The sequence below is a fragment of the Oncorhynchus mykiss genome, chromosome 15, assembly GCF_057628025.1.
Source record: "Oncorhynchus mykiss isolate SJ-2025 chromosome 15, ASM5762802v1, whole genome shotgun sequence".
Lineage (NCBI taxonomy): Eukaryota > Metazoa > Chordata > Actinopteri > Salmoniformes > Salmonidae > Oncorhynchus > Oncorhynchus mykiss.
The window spans coordinates 19,943,944-19,967,006 of NC_143036.1; the positions used below are offsets into that span (position 1 = coordinate 19,943,944).

At 40.3% G+C, this 23,063-nt stretch overlaps 1 protein-coding gene across 1 annotated transcript in view; it reads right to left on the reverse strand.

Annotated features, from left to right (window-relative positions):
- LOC110489741 (rho GTPase-activating protein 18) overlaps positions 1–17,259 on the reverse strand; it is a 50,401-nt gene extending 33,142 nt beyond the window's left edge. Inside the window, exon 1 of the mRNA XM_021562590.3 lies at positions 16,966–17,259. Within this exon, the coding sequence (XP_021418265.1) occupies positions 16,966–17,108 (143 nt within the window). The 5' untranslated portion in view covers positions 17,109–17,259. The remainder of the gene's footprint in view (positions 1–16,965) is intronic.
- Positions 17,260–23,063: the final 5,804 nt, after the last annotated feature.

Here is a 23,063-nt window from a genome sequence, read left to right on the forward strand (position 1 = left end):
CATCAGATGACACATAGGACTTCATGTTACATAATACATGTATGTTCGATAAAGTGCATATTTATATCCAAAAATCTCATTGTACATTCTGTGTTATTCTGTGTTATGTTCAGTAGTTCCAAAACATGCGGTGATTTTGAAGAGCCACATCAATTTATAGAAATACTCATAATAAAACATTGATAAAAGATACAACTATTATACATGGAACTTTAGATAAACATCTATTTAATGCAACCGCTGTGTCAGATTTCAAAAAACTTTACGGAAAAAGCATACCATGCAATAATCTGAGTACGGCGCTCAGAGACCAAACAAGCCAAAAAGATATCCGCCATATTGTCAGAAGTCAGAAATAACATTATAAATATCCACTTACCTTTGATGATCTTCATCAGAATGCTCTCCTAGGAATCCCAGTTCCACAATAAATGTTTGATTTGTTCGATAAAGTTCATCATTTATGTCCAAATAGCTCCTTTTGTTAGGGCGTTTGGTATAAAACAAACAAACACGCGTGCAAGTCCAGCCGAAAAGTCCAAAAAGTTATATTACAGGTCGTAGAAACATGTCAAACAAAGTATAGAATCAATCTTTAGGATGTTTTTATCATAAATCTTCAATAATGTTCCAACCGGAGAATTCCATTGTCTGTAGAAAAGCAATGGAACGCAAGCTAACTTTCATATGACCGCGCGTCACGAGCTCGTGGCAATCTGCCAGACACCTGACTCAAACAGCCCTTATGAGCCCCCACTTCACAGTAGAAGCATCAAACAAGGTTCTAAAGACTGTTGACATCTAGTGGAAGCCTTAGGAAGTGCAACATGACCAATATCCCACTGTATCTTCGATAGGCTAGGAGTTGAAAAATGCCTGCCATATGAGTTCTGCTAAACTCACAGACATCATTCAAACAGTTGTAGAAACTTCAGAGTGTTTTCTATACAAATATACTAATTGTATGCATATTCTAGCTTTTATGGCTGAGTAGCAGGCAGTTTACTCTGGGCACCTTATTTATCCAAGCTACTCAATACTGCCCCCCAGTCAACAAGAAGTTAACCTCCACATTACCCAAGGAACAGGAGTAGGATGAGGGTACGGCTATGGGCTATCAAAACTGGCCGTCTAGTGCGTTGGGGACAGAGAATAAATGTAGCAGATATCTGGACGTGGTAGGATAGATTCAGGGGATAATGTACAGAGAGGGGTATGGTAGGGTGTGGGTACAGTGGAGGTAAACCTAAGCATTGAGTGACGATAAGAGATGTTGCAACTTTGGACACACTAGTTATGCTGGGTGAGGTCACCGCATGTGTGGGAGGTGGGACAAAATAGGTATCTGAGGCATGTTGAGTGGCACTAGTGGCTCTGCAGTGAACTAAAACAATGATAACTATCCTAAACAACAGTATACAAGGCATATTGACATTAGAGACATAGAGCGAGGCATAAAGCAATCACAGGTGTTGATTGGGAGAGCTAGCTAAGACAACAAAGGGTAAGACAACAACAGCTAATCAGCTAAGACAACAGCAACAGGTAAAATGGTGATGAATGGGCAGAGAGGGTCAGTTAACTACACACAGGGCCTGAGCTTGAGGCTGGTGTCTGCTCCGACGTCCGGCAAAGCCGGTTGAGGGCACAACGGATGGAATTGCATCGGCAGACCAGTCGTGATGGAACGGCGGGGCTCCGCGTCAAAGGGTCCAGGCCAGTTTGCAAAAGAGGTATTGTAGTTGGAGTAATTCCGTTTGCTAGCCGGGAGACGCGCCTGGCTCGCAGCTAACTGGTGCTAGCTTCGGGACAAGGGCGTTAGCCACTATAGCCACTCGGTAGCAGCTAGCTAGCAGCAATGATCCGCTGAAAAGGTCCAGAGTTTACGGCAAGAATCCGGTGGTGTAGTGGATTCTGGTCATGTTAGTGAAGACTCCGGGAGGCATGAGCTGTATAGCCGAGTGATCATAGGGTCCACTGAGCAGGCCAGGAGATGGTCCTGGCTAAAGGCTAGCTTCAGGGCTGGGCCGCTAGCGGTGGCTAACAATGACTAAATAGTTAGTAGCTAATTAACTGTTTAGGTTCTGATGGCTAGCTTCTGATGGAGGTTCTGGCGATAAGGTCTAAAAATAGCAGATCCGTATCACATTGAGTGAGGCGGGTTGCCGGTAGATTTATTGTAAAGATTTAAAAAGAGCTTGAATATATATTGAAATGTATACAAAAAAGACGAAAAATACAAAATGTACACAGCAGAACGACCAACAACGTCTGCACTGCTACGCCATCTTGGTGAGTCATATTAATTAACATATTAATGACCAATTAATGACCAACTGTTTAGGTTCTGATGGAGGTTCTGGCTATAAGGTCTAAAAATAGCAGATCCATATCACATTGAGTGAGGCGGGCTAAAAAGAGCTTGAATATATATTGAAATGTATACAAAAAAGACGAAAAATACATATATGTTAATGTGTTTATTATAATTCAGTCTATGATTTGACAGAGCAGTGTGACTGAGCGGTGGTAGGTGGCAGCAGGCTCGTAAGCATTCATTCAAACTTTACTGCATTTGCCAACAGATCTTAGCAATGCTTGCTTCACAGCGCTGTTTATGACTTCAAGCCTATCAACTCCTGAGATTAGGCTGGCAATACTATAGTGCCTAGTCAACGCGTCATAATTCCTATAATAACTACAACCTAAAACTTCTTAACTGGGAATATTGAACAACCAGCTTTCATATGTTCTCTTGTTCTGAGCAAGGAACTTAAAAGTTAACTTTTTTTACATGGCACATATTAAACTTACTTTCTTTCTTACTTTCTTCTCCAACACTATGTTTTTGAATTATTTAAACCAAATTAAGCATGTTTCATTATTTATTTCAGACTAAATAGATGTTATTTATGTATTATATTAAGTTAAAATAAAAGGGTTCATTGTTCATTCAGTATTATTGTAATTGTCATCATTACAAATATATAAAAATAAAAAAAGCTTGGCAGATTAATCGGTATTAATCAATAATCAGGATCGGTGTTGAAAAATCATCTAGTTGTCACCTACCCTTACCACCTGGAGGCGGCCCATCAGGAAGTCCAGGATCCAGTTTGAGAGGGAGGCGTTTAGTCCCAGGGTCCTTAGCTTATTGATGAGCTTTGAGGGCACTATGGTGTTGAACGCTGAGCTGTACACAAGTATTTAAGTGGCAGTCTTCCTCCAATGTATTTACAATGACATAATCCACAGATTCTTGGTACAGGAGGTTAAAAGCCCTAAAAAAGGCATAATGCCTCAAAGTACAAAGAAGTACTTGCTTTATGTTATTTGTGTGTTTTCTGTTAAATGTTTGCTCAGGCTACATGTTCACACATTTTAAATACGTAATGTATACAACAACTAAGTATTTATACTATTTCTCTTCCATATCCATGGGGTGTCCGCCGCCCTCATATGGTATGTCTGATAAAAAATAAATAAATGACAGACGGAACAGACAAGGTTAACTTTAACTGTATAGAATTGAAGGCCAACAAATGTAACGTATTATATGGAATGTGCATGGGCTTCATGATGGAAAAAATAAGCATAAGGTTCTTGAACATTTAAAGATATTGTCAGCAGACGTTTTTTCTGCAAGAGCTACATTTAAAACAATTAGAAATATTTAAAGAGGAGCTGGGTTGGAAGGCCTAAGCTGCAACTTGCTGTAGTAACAGCAGATGTGTAAGCATCCTGATAAATAAGAATACACCCTTTTCACCTATTCCCAGCATATGGACCAAGGAGGATGTTTTCTCATTTTGAATTGTACCTTACACATTGATTTGATGTTTTAAATTGAATTCTAGCTATATTCGATCAGACCCAGACAGGAACTATTATTATTACCTCACAGCCCTCAGAAAACGAATACATGCCAAACCAGTTATAATTTTAAAAAGATAGGGATACAAATGCTTTAACTAGAAACAACACTATTAATAACACATTTCAAAGCTTCTACGGAAATCTATATAAATCACAATTAAATAACAGTTGGACTGGTCCAGCAGCCTTCTTAGACTCAATAACACTGAAACAACTATCAGCAGATAAAAAATAAATCACGAAAAATGGAAATCACCCAAAAAGAATAGACACTGTTAAAACATCCACATGGAGAAAAGCACCAGGGATGGACAGCTTTCCCATAGAATTTTATTTCATATTCTGGGACAAAGTAGCACCCCTATTTACTCAAATGACAACACATCACTCAATTCAGTGCTTCAGAGTTCCATGTATCAAACAGTTATTTCAGTTATATTAAAATCAGGGGAAAATTTCGCTGCAGATTACAGACCCATAAATGTAATATATTGTGACAATAAAATAATAACAAAACTCATAAGCAACAGAATGGCAAAAGTACTTGCTACATATTAATCACAAGGTTTATTAAAAATAGGCACTTACAAACAAATACAAGAACAGGTTTTGGTATAATATAACATGCTAAAAAACAATGTTGATTTATCAATAATGGCTGTTGATGCCAAAAAGGCCTCTTTTCTATTCAAAACTTTGGAAGCATTCAACTTTACAGCTGAAATAATAAAAATATTGTTTAAAATATCCTAAAGCAAAAATATACACAAATAATATATTATCTGATTAATTTTCTTTAGAAAAGGACACGAGACAGGGATGTCCTCTCTCCCCACCTCCTGTTAGCACTGGCAGTTGAACCGCTTGCAGAAAAAAATTAGACTGGACCCAAACGTAACATGTATCAGTAAAGACGAATATAAACTAAACTTATTTGCAGACGATCTCCTGATATACCTGACCAATATTGAAAACTCAATGTCCCCTTTACTAAAAAGGTTTTCAATATATTCAAAAATCTCAGGATATAAAGTTAACATTGAAAAAACAGAAATAATGGCAATAGGAAAACAAAAAATAATAATTAATGATCTACAGCAATCACTGCTGTTGAGACTATTTAGTTTTTTATATTACTACAAAGCCGTATTCTATAAAAGTGACAACAAACAACAAAAACATAAAGCAGTGGAGGCTGCTGAAGGGAGGACAGCTCACAATAATGGCTTGAACGGCGCAAATGGAAAAGCATCAAAAACATAGAAACAATCCATTCCACTAATTCCGCTCCAGCCATTACCACAAGCCTGTCCTCCCCAATTAAGGTGCCACCAACCTCCTGTGATATAAAGATAACTTTATCCCATTAGTCAACATGAAAGCATTTCTAATTAAATGGAATAATCTTCCCAGAAATCTTACAGGTAGAATAAACTTCTATAGAATGCTTGGCTCCCAAAGTTTTATATTTAATTTCGGTAATACAAATTACCCCACCGAAGAAAAAGTATACTCGGCCATAACAGAGTTCATCTGAGCAAATAAACTCATAAAATAAATAGTAAAGTGTCCCAAAATGAGGGGGTTTTAACCTTCCAGATTTGGAATTGTGTCAACTTGCCACCCAAGGATTTTACTTGCGACATATTGTTAAAACGCACTAAAGAGGAACAATGGGTACATATTGAAGATGCGCATGCTCATCCCCAGAATCTTAACGTATTTGATTTCAAAAGGATGGCGCTAAGAACATTAATATCTCATAGTTAAGAACACTATAACATGGAAGAAAGATATACAAAGATATACAAAGTCTTGCAGAGAGCATGTCCAACTGACAACCTCTTAGAAAAAAAATAAACTATTGGAACCAAGAGTAAGAATAACTGATATTGGCGCAACATGGAGTGTTGGAACATAACGAACAAAATTACAGTTAACAAAAATGTACGCTTAATCCAGTATAATGTATAGAATGTATTCTACAATATTTTTTTTTTTTTACAAATTCTACAGGAGAGTCATGTTTTACAGTGGTTCCTCCTTTAAACGTTGCGTCATTCTGCAGCACACCTTAAGTGCTGCCGCAGCATTCTGTGGCACGTCATTTAATTCTCAGCCATTTTTTCTGTTACCTCAAGTTAATGCTAGTTTGACCACCAGAGGGCATCTTTGAAAAGCATTTAATAGTAGTCCGTATTGGCATTATCAGAGAAGTTAAAACCTTTTTTGTAATAACATAGTATATGGGATTGATTTTAAAGAAATATATTAATTTGATTAATATTATGGTGTTTCTATTCAGAGAAAAACAAAACACCCAGGGTTTACGTTAGGATGGAATGGAAAATATGGCGATGTACAACATGACATTTGGGAGCAGGCTACAGGACTAGAGGATTCTCAATTGTTGGCCTTCATTAGACAACTTTGTTCCAATATTTCTCTAAATTAGTGAAATTTATTTCCATAGAAATTCGTTATGGATCCATAACAATCAACATCTGATACTGTTAACTACAGTATCTATTGTAGACTGCACGGTAGCCTAATAAATAAATAAACACATTTCGTTAATAAAATAATGATTAAAAAAGTCTAATTCCTTACATAAGGGACAACTTTATTCCAATATTTCTGTAAATCAGTGATATTGATCCCCATAGTAATTCGTTATAGATCCATAAGTAAATCAACATCTGCATTTTGAAATCAGAATTTGTTCATAACTGACTTGCCTAGTTAAATAAAGGTTACACTAAGAGCATACATTTCTGCACCCTAATTTTCTTATTCTTGTCTAACCAATACCCAAATGGAGATTAAGTTAAATATAAACATCCACATTTGAATGTCCTTTTTCTTGTTATTTTATTAACGAAAGCATAAAGATGTTGATGAATAATTACTGTACTGCCGTTTTGAGTTAGAAATGTAACACTTTAGAGTACTTTAGCATCGAATACATTGCAACAGTAGCCTGGTAATAAAAAGTATATTGTCCTGCTAATAGGAAACATTTGCATGATGGGCTACACCTGCTACAGTTGTAATGTCTCACTATTATTCTACAATGTAGAAAACAGTAAAAATATAGAAATATACTTGAGTAGGTATGTAGAATGAGTAGGTATGTCCAAACTTTTGACTGGTACTTGCTTAATTAATTAGATTAATATTATGGTGTACCTATTCCATGAAAAAACGAAAAACCCTCTGGGTTTCTGTTAGGATGGAACGGAAAATTTGGCGCTGTACAACGTGATATCCGGCAGTACAGTACTGGGCTAATTAGCTAAAGAATCCCTGTGTCGTACTTGTCTCAGAACAGCATGAAACAGTGCTAAAATAGTTGTAGGCTTTTGCTTTTAACTTCAATATGCTCTTTAAATAAATAAGACCTACACTATTTTTAACAGTATATCTAAAAATATATTTTTAAATGATGTGACTCTCTGCCAATAATTACATTTAGAGGATTGGATGACTCTTTATTAATATCTAAGGGGCATTTTCCGTTAGGATCTGTGAGAATATCTAAGGGGCTTTTATATCATTAATAATAATAATATAATTATAATATATATATATATCATTATATATAATTATTATAATAATAAATAATAATAATAATCGCTTTGTTTAAAAAGTAAGGACATTTTGGAGATTTAGTTTTCATTTAACCTAGAGTGAGCGACAAAAAGGCAATTTTTGAACATGGGGTGAGATATTCTCACTAATTTGTAAATAAAGCCAGTTATTAGAATAATTTATTTCTGGAGAAATCTAACTTGATTATTTAGCAGACATCACTTGCTTATATTCAGTCAACACATATCTTAAGAATATCATGGAATATTTGAACATTTTAGTTTCTCCATGCTTGTCTCAGAGCAGAGCGAAAACGGTGCTGAAATAGACGGCCACAGCGGGAAGGCTATGTATTCTGTGCCCACTCGTGGTATCTCTCTTCGGTTATACATCCTTGGAATAGCAAAACAGCATAACGGTCTGGGCGGTCCTTGCTGTGCCCTATGAGCAGTTGGTTGAATTCTGTTGTCAGAAGAGGAATGGAAATGTCAGGGTGAACCAAAAACCTGACGAACCCACCACATACTATATGTTAACTCTGCTTGTCGGAGGTGGAGTTCCAGAGCTCAAAGGTGTGCCTGGCATGGATTGTGACGCCATCTCTTCACTTTTCAACGCGCGAGTGAGTCAATGACTATTCAAGCCATTGACTCACTGATGAATGAAGATGATGAGTGACCAGCAAAGGCAATCTGTAATCTGCAGGCATCACGGCTCAGTAAGATTGTTTAAATGTATTTATATATATATTATTTAAAAAATATTCTCAGAACATTAACCATGTGTGTTTGCTTGTTTTGTATTGTTCTGTAGTTTTGACCCAATGATAAACAAAGAATGTTGTGTCCTGCAGGCCCAGGTATGGATCAAAGCTGCCAAGACATTCAATAACATCATCTTCACAGACTAATCAGCCGTTGCCCTTGAGCAATTTGCTCAAAATTGCTACAGAAAAAAAGGAAGAAGATCAAGAAGATTTAACGAAAGCATAAAGATGTTGATGAATAAATGCTGTTTTGAGTTAGAAATGTAACTCTTTAGAGTACTTTAGCATTGAATACATTGCAAGTTGAGGGATTTTCACAACAGTAGCAGGGCTATAAAAAGTCTATTGTCCTGCTCATTGGAATCATTTGTATGATGGGCTACGTTCTTTATTGTAACCACAATGTCATACATAATTTGTATCTACCTTTCCAATTACTTTTGGAAATTACAAATGTGCGCTTTCTTTTTAGTTACATTGTTTTAGTTCGAATGTGCAGACTGTTTTTCTTTAAATTATTGTTTTATGTAGGATGATACATTTTTGACCAGTTGCAAATATAAGTAGGCCTGATAAGGCTGATAAGACTCATAACTGGCTGAGGTAGGCTAAGTTATTTAAAAATAAGTCTAGGCTCCAAAGAAATAGACTCCCATTAAGCCCTCTTGTGGTTTGCAAAGTCAAATTCAAAGGTCAAAAAGCACTCACACATCAGAGCTATCTTTTTTGCAGGTGCATGGCAACAGCCGGATAAGATGAGGAAAAAGAGGAAGGAAACCGCACACTGCTCTTGATCGTATCACTGATCTTTAATAAGCTTTACGTATCGTCCTCGCGGTATTCGTCAAGAGCTTTTGACAAACATCAGAGTAATTTTTTATTTTATTTTACCTTTATTTAACCAGGCAAGTCAGTTAAGAACAAATTCTTATTTTCAATGACGGCCTAGGAACAGTGGGTTAACTGCCTGTTCAGGGGCAGAACGACAGATTTGTACCTTGTCAGCTCGGGGGTTTGTACTCGCAACCTTCCGGTTACTAGTCCAACGCTCTAACCACTAGGCTACCCTGCCGCCCCTTTTGACAAACATCAGAGTAATCTGAAATAAGGGCATAATTCATTTTCAAATTTACAACATATCGAAAAACATTCTGGCTGATTTTCTTTTGTGGCTGGCAGTTGGCATGGTCCAATTTATCTCGTAAATAAAACATGCCAGTATAAATAGTCTACTGTTCAGCTCATAGCCCATCTTGATTTGCTTGTGAAAAACTAATAATATTACTTTTTCCCCTTTCCACGTTAAAGATTCCAGCTTCATGAAATAGTACCCGCAGAACACCAGTCTCAATGTCAACAGTGAAGAGGTGACTCCGGGATGCTGACCTTGAAGGTAGAGTTGCAAAGAAAAAGCCATATCTTAGACTGGTCAATAAAAAGAAAGGATTAAGATGGGGAAAAAGTACACACACACAGGACAGAGGAACTCTGTCTAGAATGCCAGCATCCCGGAGTCGCCTCTTCACTGTTGACGTTGAGACTGGTGTTTTGCAGGTATATTTAATGAAGCTGCCAGTTGAGGACTTGTGAGGCGTCTGTTTCTCAAACTAGACACTAATGTACTTGTCCTCTTGCTCAGTTGTGCACTGAGGTCTCCCACTCATTATATTCTGGTTAGGGCCAGTTTGCGCTGTTCTGTTCTATTTCTCACATGGAATAGCCTTCATTTCGCAGAACAAGAGTAGATTGATGAGTCTCAGAAGAAAGTGCTTTGTTTCTGGACATTTTGAGCCTGAACCCACAAAGGCTGATGCTCCTTATACTCAACTAGTCTAAGGAAGGCCAGTTTTATTGCTTCTTTAAATCAGCACAACAGTTTTCAGCTGTGCTAACATAATTGCAAAAGGATTTTCTCATGATCAATTAGCCTTTTAAAATGTTAAACTGGATTAGCTAACACAATGTGCCATTGGAACACCGGAGTGATGGTTGCTGATAAATGGGCCTTTGTACGCCTTGTAGATATTCCATAAAAAATCTGCCGTTTCCAGCTACAATTGTTCATGTTGTAAATGACTTATTTCTGATCAATTTGATGTAATTTATATGGACAAAACATACTTCACTTACTGTACTAAGTAACAAACATAACAGAAAGATATTTTTCATATCATAGCTGACACCACAATCTTTCTTCGAATCTTAATTCAGAATAGATATTTAACATTATTTTTTAAAACATGGTCACAAACTAAGGGAGATTTGACTGTCATTCTGTTACTAAACTTAGCATCTGCACTGTTCCTCAAGTGTGTTTTAGTCAAATGATGTGGCAATTGTTAAAAGTAGGCTTCTGCATATCGGTGTATAGTTTGTTAAACTTAGCAATCAAAGATTTTGTTTGGCATACATTTTAAAGTGAAAGAAGTTCATCTCAACATCACTCTGTCACCGTGGAATTTCCCTACATTGAAATGGGAAGTGTTTTACAGAAAAGCTACCATCGACAACTGACACGTTTGTTGAAGTATAGGACATACAGTTGAAGTTGGAAGTTTACATAAACAGAGTTTAAATGTATTTGGCTAAGGTGTTTCACAATTCCTGACATTTAATCCTAGTAAAAATTCCCTGTCTTAGGTCAGTTAGGATCACCACTTTATTTTAAGAATGTGAAATGTCAGAATAATAGTAGAGAGAATGATTTATTTCAGTTTTTTTTCTTTCAGAAGTTTACATATACTCAATTAGTATTTGGTAGCATTGCCTTTAAATTGTAGCCTTCCACAAGCTTCCCACAATAGGTTGGGTGAATTTTGGCCCATTCCTCCTGACAGAGCTGGTGTAACTGAGGCAGGTTTGTAGGCCTCCTTGCTCGCACATGCTTTTTCAGTTCTGCCCACAAATGTTCAATAGGATTGAGGTCAGGGTGTTGTGATGGCCACTCCAATACCTTGACTCTGTTGTCCTTAAGCCATTTTGCCACAATTTTGGAAGTATGCTTGGGGTCATTATCCATTTGGAAGACCCATTTGCGACTAAGCTTTAACTTCCTGACTGATGTCTTGAGATGTTGCTTTAATATATCCACATAATTTTCTATCCTCATGATAACATCTATTTTGTGAAGTGCACCAGTCCATCCTGCAGCAAAGCACAACCACAACATGATGCTGCCACCCCCATGCTTCACGGTTGGGATGGTGTTCTTCGGCTTGCAAGCATCCCCTTTTTTTCCTCCAAACATAACGATGGTCATTATGGCCAAACAGTTATATTTTTGTTTCATCAGACCAGAGGACATTTCTCCAAAATGTACGATCTTTGTCCCCATGTGCAGTTGCAAATCGTAGTCTGGCTATTTTATGGCGGTTTTGGAGCAGCTGCTTCTTCTTTGCTGAGCTGGATATAGATACTTTTGTACCTGTTTCCTCTAGCATCTTAACAAGGTCCTTTGCTGTTGTTCTGGGATTGATTTGCACTTTTCGCACCAAAGTACGTTCATCTCTAAGAAACAGAACGCGTCTCCTTCCTGAGCGGTATGACGGCTGCGTGATCCCATGGTGTTTATACTTCCATACTGTTGTTTGTACAGATGAACGTGGTACCTTCAGGCGTTTGGAAATTGCTCCCATGGGGGTCTACAACTGTTTTCGGAGGTCTTGGCTGATTTCTTTTGATTTTCCCATTTTGTCAAGCAAAGAGGCACTGAGTTTGAAGTTAGGCCTTGAAATACATCCACACCTCCAATTGACTCAAATGATGTCAATTAGCCTATCAGAAGCTTCTAAAGCCATGACATCATGTTCTGAAATTTTCCACGCTGTTTAAAGGCACAGTCAACTTAGTGTATGCAAACTTCTGACCCACTGGAATTTTGATACAGTGAATTAAGTGAAATAATCTCTGTAAACAATTGTTGGAAAAATTACTTGTGTCATGCACAAAGTAGATGTCCTAACTGACTTGCCAAAACTATAGTTGGTTAACAAGAAATGTGAGGAGTGGTTGAAAAACAAGTTTTAATGAATCCAACCTAAGTGTATGTAAACTTCCGACTTCAACTGTAAATAGATTGGCGCCAGGATGGCTTTTCGATTAAAGAGTTTATTGACAAAGTCAGTCATTGAATGTGCATAACCCAAAAATAGGAAAGTCATCCAAAAAGCTAAATACATTCATCTAAACGTTATCCAAACCTAAAATAGTCATCCAAATACAGTCATCTAAAACCAGAACACAGTCGTTCAAAAGGCCAAAACAGTCACCCCCCCCAAAAAAGTATTCAAAACACCAAAAATAGCCACCCAATATGGATGTCCACAGATGTCAGTAGTGTGAGTGTGTGAGAAAACAGCTCTGTAGTCCCAACAGCACACCCTGCAGCTATCAATACCACTAATTATCACAAAGGCGGTTGAGAGCGGAGAGCTTGTCTTTCACCGGCTACAATAGGCACATTCATAGGGAGACACCCGAGTACCAGAGGTTACCATTGTGTGTCACACACAACTCTATGGGAATAAGCTTTGAAAGTAATCCTGCCGGTGACCCAAATGCCCCTACCCACGTGCCGGTGCTGAAACGAACGTCAGCACACACATCAAAAGGTACACAGACCCACACACACAAACATCTCCAGCCTTTAGCAGGTGGGAATTATGTTACCTGGAAGTGAGACACACACAATCTCAGTGTATAGCAGCACACTCCTCTGTTTTATCTGATCCAATGATTTTAAAAAATTGTGCCACTTTTCTATTTTATCACATCATCAGTCGTGGTGGTATGACCAGCTGTGTCCTTTACAATAAATAGCCTTTGATTTATGTGGCCAACAATCGTTACCTTCTGTGCCACTTCAGACAGTGTTTGATAGGGAGATTCATTTGAGACTATAAATCAAATGGTTCATGAAGTGGGCCAATAAAGCAGTCAAGAGTGAAAGCTGAGCTCTCCTAAAAATAGACTAACCCCCTCCCAAAAGCACTGGCTTCAGTGGCCTGGATGAAATACAACTATAACAGCTAAAGCAGTGAGTGTCAATGATGTTTTGATGAATTGTCCTGGTGTAATATGGCAAACTTGATTCCAGACAGACTTCTGTTCTTAGACAGACTCTCCTTGCTTAAAAGTTATTTCTCAAATCTTGAGATGAATAGTAATCCAATTTTAATGGCATGACTATAATGGCATGATGATAATGGCATGATGATAACGGCATAAGAGTGGTTGCATACCAGGACAATAATTTTTTTATTATTCACTAAATTTTATCCATAGAATGGTCCTTTGAAGGTTTATTGACATTTGCATCTAAAAGCCTAATTGAGAAATACTGAATCAAAGTTGGCATATTTATGACATTTTGGCCTTTCCCAGGCCTTTTTAAGACTCCATAATGTTTCATTTGTAGGTGCTACATCTCTCCCTCTCTCAAAAGTATGTTGACACCTGCTGGTCGAAAATCTCATACCAAGATCATTAATATGGAGTTGGTCCCCACTTTGCTGCTATAACAGCCTCCCCTCTTCAGCGAAGGCTTTCCACTAGATGTTGGAACATTGCTGTGGGGACTTGCTTCCAATCAGCCACAAGATCATTAGTGAGGTCGGGCACAGATGTTGTGCGATTTGGACTGGCTCGCAGTCAGCATTGCAATTAATCCCAAAGGTGTTCGATGGGGTTGAGGTCAGGGCTCTGTGCAGACCAGTCAAGTTCTTCCACACCGATCTCGACAAACCATTTCTGTATGGACCTCGCTTTGTGCACGGGGGCATTGTCATGCTGCAACGGGAAAGGGCCTTCCCTAAACTGTTGCCACAAAGTTGGAAGCACAGAATCGTCTAGAATGTGATTGTATGCTGGAACTAAGGGGCCGAGCCCAAACCATGAAAAACAGCCACACACCATTATTCCTCCTCCACCAAACTTTACAGTTGACACTTTTGCATTGGGTCAGGTAGCGTTCTCCTGGCATCCTCCAGACCCAGATTCGTTAGTCGGACTGCCAGTTGGTGAAGTGTGATTCATCACTCCAGAGAAAACATCTCCACTGCTCCAGAGTTCTATGTCAGAGAGCTTTACACCATTCCAGCCGACGCTTGGCATTGCGCATGGTGATCTTAGCCTTGTGTGCGGCTGCTCGGCCATGAAAAGCCATAGAAATAGCCAAATCGATTCATTTGAAATTGTGTCCACATACTTGTGTGTGTGTGTGTGTGTGTGTGTATATATATATATATATATACACACAATTTTAAAATAAAATATTTTTTTATTAATTCTTGAAAAAAAAAAACGATCTATATAGAGAACATAATATACATAACATAATATACTCTACAGCCATGTAAAAGTTCCAGAGTGGGATATTTGCTATTATTAAAATGATGACCCATTTTATACAGAGAAATTGGCACAATAGGCTATGTAACCCATCACAGCCCACCTTTTACTTGTATCATGACACATTTAGCAAATCACCAACAGAGGGCGAACATTTTGAATCTATTTTCCCATTCACTCTGTTGGTAATGTGTACAAATTGGATCAAAACTTTAAAAAGTAGCAGAGATACTTATTTTTTTGTCCTGGTTTCATACGGAATCACTCATAATGACTAATGGTTGTCGTAAAAAAGTATTCCTCTGTTAGTTGCTTCAGTACATACAGTAGATACATACAAAATGAACATAAGAGATTGCCTACTGTCTGTTCTGATACAGTTGTATAAACAGCAGAGAGACAGAGAACCACCATGCCCTTAATATTTATCTAACCTTGTACTGGTAGCCAAAGCATAGTTCCATGTGAAAACAGGTAGCAGTTTTTGTCTTATCAACACACAACCGCCATCAGATATGATCACCCCAAAATATTTTGACAATTTCCGCCATAACACCCACAGAAAAACAGATAATCTTTCACACAAAAAAAGCATAAATTAATTCAAGAGCAAGACCGATTTGACATATCTAAGGACCTCAAAATATCTAAGGGTAAACACCAAATGTGTCTCGGATAATGTAAATATTTTCAGACCTAATGGATGTGGGTGCGCCAACCTTTTGGCATGCCACACAAGACAAGGCTGTCTCCTTTATCGGTGCCTGACCCTGGGTAGCTCGGGGCTGACATCACTATCATCATCCCCCGATGACACACAGGCACACATGCGCACGCACACTGGGGACAAGTGGCCAAACAAAGCAAGCATCTGGGCAAACTGGCCATACTGGGAGATTAGATGTTCTTGAGTTGTTCAGGTGGGGCAGCAAATGGAACATACTGTCAGCACAGACATGATGTATTGTACCCACCACCGTACAAGTCAACAGCTCTCACACAGATCCTTGGAAATAGAGTGAATTCTAAAGAAAGTGTTCAAATAACAGAACATCTAGTCAATGATGTGCGCGAGTTCATTTTCCTGGCTCATGGTCTGATTTAGGTTCAATAAAATGTATATAAGTACAAGTAATATTTAATCTTCCTTCTTTTGGTCTAATATTCACACACACACACACACACACACACACACACACACACACACACACACACACACACACACACACACACACACACACACACACACAGTTGATGTAATTAATTCATAGTTAGAATGGGGAAAGAGCCAGAGAGACCATGAAAGTTGTCTGAAGACTACATTTACAGTACAGTGGTTACTTTCCAACTCCAAACACCATAACAGACACAGAGCACTCCATCAATAATTATTCCAGTTCAAAGTCAAATTAATGTAGCTCTGCCAATGACGTAAAATACAGCCAACTTTAACATACACACAGCTAGGTTAAGTCAGTTTGCAGTCCAAACAATCCACGGTCGTATTCATTAGGCAACAAACCAAATCAAGGGAAGGACGGAACAGTTTGAGATATCCTGCTGTTCAAATTGTTGATTTGAGGTCAGGTAACCATACCCAAATCCTGGCCTATACCCATCAGAACCTACAATGTAAAACTGACTTCAAAAATCAGTGCCAGCAAGTAACATCATCCTGCATGTGTCTCCTTATTGCATCCAATAGCGTGTCTTCTTATTGCATCCAATAGCGTGGTCTTCGTATTGCATCCAATAGCGTGTCTTCTTATTGCATCCAATAGCGTGTCTTCTTATTGCATCCAATAGCGTGTCTTCTTATTGCATCCAATAGCGTGTCTTCTTATTGCATCCAATAGCGTGTCTTCTTATTGCATCCAATAGCGTGTCTTCTTATTGCATCCAATAGCGTGTCTTCTTATTGCATTTAATAGCATGTCATCTTATTGCATCCAATAGTGTCTTCTTATTGCATTTAATAGAGTCTTCTTATTGCATCCAATAGAGTGTCATCTTATTGCATCCAATAGTGTGTCTTCTTATTGCAATCCCATATATATGGTGGTTGTATACAGAAACCATCAAGACATTTCAGTAGAAACCAATGCAACAATTCCATAAATGCATTAACATCTTTAAAGCTTTTTGGATAGATCTAGGCTAGGCTACTCATCATCACTGCAAGTAGAGAGGCAGTAAACTGATTGCGGAGACCCAATTTTTTTCCCACGCTCACAGAGCACCTTACCCAGTCCTATTTGTTTAAAAGCTACATCAAAGAATATGGATACTAACACCATGGTAGTTGTTAAACAGTTCATATACATCTTGTTAATTTCTCCTGTAGTTTTTTTTCAACAACAAAGATTAGTTGGCGTACCAGTTACCTGCAAGGAGAGTGTCTTGGAGCCAGCGGAGTCGCACAGCCCTCATCCACCAAATGTATCCTGGACGGTGAGTATGAATGGTAAGCTGTTAAAATCACACTGCCCGTGTCTATGATTTCCATCGCTGACCGCCAAAGTATCATACCAAAGTAGGCGCCTGGCTATTGTAACCTGCGTGGTTTAGTGTACTTCGCATTGGGCAGTCGCTACGCTACTCTTTACAGAAAATAAATAAAGCGATCCACCGCTGCCACTCTCTCGCCTGCTCACGGTGAAATCCGACACCACTGGGTCGAGCGTAAGGCGCTCTCATGCCGCACGTCCAATCAGCTTATTTGCATAAAACGTTTCGCTTCCATATGTAAATGAGATAAGCCTATGGGCAAATGTCAACATTAGTACACGTGTTTATTTTAGCTCGTGCTTCAACCTCTTGTGTATTGTTCTAGATACTTTCCATATAACTGAATAAATATATAATTCATTAAGTGACAGGATTTGAAAGGTCAGTGGAGATTTTGTATGCCCCTAGGTATGCCCCTTTTCATAAATGTTTTACATGTGCAGTTGCTTTGTTGACATTCAGTCAGTTGAGAGATTATAGAACCACCACCTCATCTGTCATTGTGCTGCTATGGTCTCCCCTGAGTTCACATAGTGGGAAAGGTATGTACCATCCCATACAAGTTGAATAATAAATGGTGTGATGACAGAAGAGAGGTCCACGTGGGGTGTTTCCCCCTTATTCAGCAAGCTCTCACACAAGTTACCTGATAGGTAGTGACTCTCCTTATGCCAATGGTATTGAACCAATAGCCTAACAAATTAACAACTATTGAAGAAAAAAAATACAAAGAGTTTTGATTGGCTTTATTAAGACATCCTCTATATCAAATTTCAGCCAGATCGACCAGCCTGCACAAGCCGCCTGCACTCTAGACCCCCACCAGACTAGTCAATAACTCAACTCTCTCCCAACACAATTTCATTCGCAGTTCACACCTTTGATTTTGAAAAAAAAAATATATACAAAATACAAAAAATAACCACATACATCTTAAATATACATTTACACACAGAAACAGCAAATCCTCCATATAATTAATCTCATAGGACTAATAGTACTTTAGTGCTCTTTTTTACTTGCACACAAAAGAGCTGGGCCTCCCCATCCTGTCCCTATGGGTCCACCACACTGCTGCGCCCCAAACCAACACACCGCACTTAGCTTTAGAATCTTATTGGTGTCGGGTGTGTTAGGTCAAGGCGAGAGAGACACCCCACATGACAGCAGACCTCCAGGGCCAAGACTGAGCAGCCCAGCAGCTAGGGATTGCCTAAATGGGTATATCCCCTAACTTGGGCATGTTTTCAATACATACTCCTTTATTCGGACTGTATTCCATATAGTATAGCCTTAATCTTGTAATAAATCAAATCTAGTGATACATAAATTGACATAGGGGGAGGATAACCAAGCTTCAAATTAATGGTAATGCATTTCTTAGCTGCTATGAATGCTTAGTTACACAGTTTCTTCAGATAACAGTCTCCAGTATCAACATTTCTAAGCAAACAAAAAGAGGGAGAAGGGAGAATCGGTAGACATGCTGCGATAAAAGAACAAAATAACTCTTTGCCAGAATTCAGACAGCTTTCACAAGACCATAACATATGCAAATATGGCCCCTTTTGTGTTTTACACCTCCAGTGTAACCGATGTGAAATGGCTAGCTAGTTAGCGGTGGTGCACGCTAATAGCATTTCAATCGGTGACGTCACTTGCTCTGAGACTTTGAAGTAGTGGTTCCCCTTGCTCTGCAAGGGCCATGGCTTTTGTGGAGCGATGGGTAACGATGCTTCGTGGGTGTCAGTTGTTGATGTGTGCAGAGGGTCCCTGGTTCAAGCCAAGGTAGGGGCGAGGGGAGGGACGGAAGCTATACTGTTACACCAGCAGAGGAAGGACATTTCTGAGTGCATGTAATTCAGTTTCACTGGCACATAGTAAGTTTTATGGATGGTCTTAAACTGCAGTAATTTATGTCTGAGATGATACGAACATGACTGGGCATTCAAACACATCTGTATCCATTCATTATCATCAATAGCTTCACCAGGTCTTCCTCACATTTTTGTTTTACATGTTTTGTGTCATCGGGAAAAGCCTCTATCAACCCTTCATGCAGTTTGGAAATCAAGTTTGGAGGTTTGACAGACTGCCGTAAAATAGCATCTGGCTTGTCCAGTGTTTGCTAGACAGAGAGGATAAAGTGTTGTATCTGCAAATATTCACATCACCTCCTCAAAGACTAGTCTTCCCTGGCTGCCTGACCCTGCTGAGACCCCTGTCACCATCTGATCCTCCTAAAATGAGGCATAATTACCTTGGTGTACATTATATTATCCAATAATAGAATCATTGGTTCAATAAGTGTAATTACCGTTTGTCCATGAACCCAGATTGTAGCTTTAAGATTAAACTGCTGTCCTGTAGCTACTGTAGGTCTAGCCATCAATTCAAGATGGAACTTTTTGTATCATTCACTGATATTGTTAATATACGGCAGAATTCACCTGAGCTTCATAGACTGGTCATCCCTGGCTGTCTGACCCTGCTGGGACCCCTGTCACCTTCTGATCCTGCTAAGACCTGATGAGCATAAGATCCTGCTAAGATCCTGATGATCTGATGAGCATAGTGTTGTGTACTGACTACACTAGAGGGCTGCATTCCTGCAGGATGCCTAAGGAGACTTCCGGCGCCGACAGAGATGGCCGCCTCGCGTCGCGTTCCTAGGAAACTATGCAGTTTTTAGTTTTTTTACGTGTTATTTCTTACATTAGTACCCCAGGTCATCTTAGGTTTCATTACATACAGTCGAGAAGAACTACTGAATATAAGATCAGCGTCAACTCACCATCAGTACGACCAAGAATATGTTTTTCGCGACGCGGATCCTGTGTTCTGCCTCACAAACAGGACAACGGAGTGGATACTATGCAGCGACCAAAAAAAACGACTCCGAAAGAGAGGGAAACGAGGCGGTCTTCTGGTCAGACTCTGGAGACGGGCACACCGTGCACCACTCCCTAGCATTCTTCTTGCCAATGTCCAGTCTCTTGACAACAAGGTTGATGAAATCCGAGCAAGGGTAGCATTCCAGAGGGACATCAGAGACTGTAACGTCCTTTGCTTCACTGAAACATGGCTCACTGGAGAGACTCTATCCGAAGCGGTGCAGCCAACGGGTTTCTCCACGCATCGCGCTGACAGAAACAAACATCTTTCTGGTAAGAAGAGGGGCGGGGGCGTATGCCTCATGGCCAACGTGACATGGTGTGATGAAAGAAACATACAGGAACTCAAATCCTTCTGTTCACCTGATTTAGAATTCCTCACAATCAAATGTAGACCGCATTATCTACCAAGAGAATTCTCTTCGATTATAATCACAGCCGTATATATCCCCCCCCAAGCAGACACATCGATGGCTCTGAACGAACTTTATTTAACTCTCTGCAAACTGGAAACGATTTATCCGGAGGCTGCATTCATTGTAGCTGGGGATTTTAACAAGGCTAATCTGAAAACAAGACTCCCTAAATTTTATCAGCATATCGATTGCGCAACCAGGGGTGGAAAGACCTTGGATCATTGTTACTCTAACTTCCGCGACGCATATAAGGCCCTGCCCCGCCCCCCTTTCGGAAAAGCTGACCACGACTCCATTTTGTTGATCCCTGCCTACAGACAGAAACTAAAACAAGAGGCTCCCACGCTGAGGTCTGTCCAACGCTGGTCCGACCAAGCTGACTCCACACTCCAAGACTGCTTCCATCACGTGGACTGGGAGATGTTTCGTATTGCGTCAGATAACAACATTGACGAATACGCTGATTCGGTGTGCGAGTTCATTAGAACGTGCGTTGAAGATGTCGTTCCCATAGCAACGATTAAAACATTCCCTAACCAGAAACCGTGGATTGATGGCAGCATTCGTGTGAAACTGAAAGCGCGAACCACTGCTTTTAATCAGGGCAAGGTGTCTGGTAACATGACCGAATACAAACAGTGCAGCTATTCCCTCCGCAAGGCTATCAAACAAGCTAAGCGCCAGTACAGAGACAAAGTAGAATCTCAATTCAACGGCTCAGACACAAGAGGCATGTGGCAGGGTCTACAGTCAATCACGGACTACAGGAAGAAATCCAGCCCAGTCACGGACCAGGATGTCTTGCTCCCAGGCAGACTAAATCACTTTTTTGCCCGCTTTGAGGACAATATCCACTGACACGGCCTGCAACGAAAACATGCGGTCTCTCCTTCACTGCAGCCGACGTGAGTAAGACATTTAAACGTGTTAACCCTCGCAAGGCTGCAGGCCCAGACGGCATCCCCAGCCGCGCCCTCAGAGCATGCGCAGACCAGCTGGCCGGTGTGTTTACGGACATATTCAATCAATCCCTATACCAGTCTGCTGTTCCCACATGCTTCAAGAGGGCCACCATTGTTCCTGTTCCCAAGAAAGCTAAGGTAACTGAACTAAATGACTACCGCCCCGTAGCACTCACATCCGTCATCATGAAGTGCTTTGAGAGACTAGTCAAGGACCATATCACCTCCACCCTACCTGACACCCTAGACCCACTCCAATTTGCTTACCGCCCAAATAGGTCCACAGACGATGCAATCTCAACCACACTGCACACTGCCCTAACCCATCTGGACAAGAGGAATACCTATGTGAGAATGCTGTTCATCGACTACAGCTCGGCATTCAACACCATAGTACCCTCCAAGCTCGTCATCAAGCTCGAAACCCTGGGTCTCGACCCCGCCCTGTGCAACTGGGTACTGGACTTCCTGACGGGCCGCCCCCAGGTGGTGAGGGTAGGCAACAACATCTCCTCCCCGCTGATCCTCAACACTGGGGCCCCACAAGGGTGCGTTCTGAGCCCTCTCCTGTACTCCCTGTTCACCCACGACTGCGCGGCCACGCACGCCTCCAACTCAATCATCAAGTTTGCGGACGACACAACAGTGGTAGGCTTGATTACCAACAACGACGAGACGGCCTACAGGGAGGAGGTGAGGGCCCTCGGAGTGTGGTGTCAGGAAAATAACCTCACACTCAACGTCAACAAAACTAAGGAGATGATTGTGGACTTCAGGAAACAGCAGAGGGAACACCCCCCTATCCACATCGATGGAACAGTAGTGGAGAGGGTAGCAAGTTTTAAGTTCAAACTGAATTGGTCCACTCACACAGACAGCATCGTGAAGAAGGCGCAGCAGCGCCTCTTCAACCTCAGGAGGCTGAAGAAATTCGGCTTGTCACCAAAAGCACTCACAAACTTCTACAGATGCACAATCGAGAGCATCCTGGCGGGCTGTATCACCGCCTGGTACGGCAACTGCACCGCCCTCAACCGTAAGGCTCTCCAGAGGGTAGTGAGGTCTGCACAACGCATCACCGGGGGCAAACTACCTGCCCTCCAGGACACCTACACCACCCGATGTCACAGGAAGGCCATAAAGATCATCAAGGACATCAACCACCCGAGCCACTGCCTGTTCACCCCGCTATCATCCAGAAGGCGAGGTCAGTACAGGTGCATCAAAGCTGGGACCGAGAGACTGAAAAACAGCTTCTATCTCAAGGCCATCAGACTGTTAAACAGCCACCACTAACACTGAGTGGCTGCTGCCAACACACTGACACTGACTCAACTCCAGCCACTTTAATAATGGGAATTGATGGGAAATGATGTAAATATATCCCTAGCCACTTTAAACAATGCTACCTTATATAATGTTACTTACCCTACATTATTCATCTCATATGCATACGTATATACTGTACTCTATATCATCGACTGTATCCTTATGTAATACATGTATCACTAGCCACTTTAAACTATGCCACTTTGTTTACATACTCATCTCATTTGTACATACTGTACTCGATACCATCTACTGTATCTTGCCTATGCTGCTCTGTACCATCACTCATTTATATATCCTTATGTACATATTCTTTATCCCCTTACACTGTGTACAAGACAGTAGTTTTGGAATTGTTAGTTAGATTACTTGT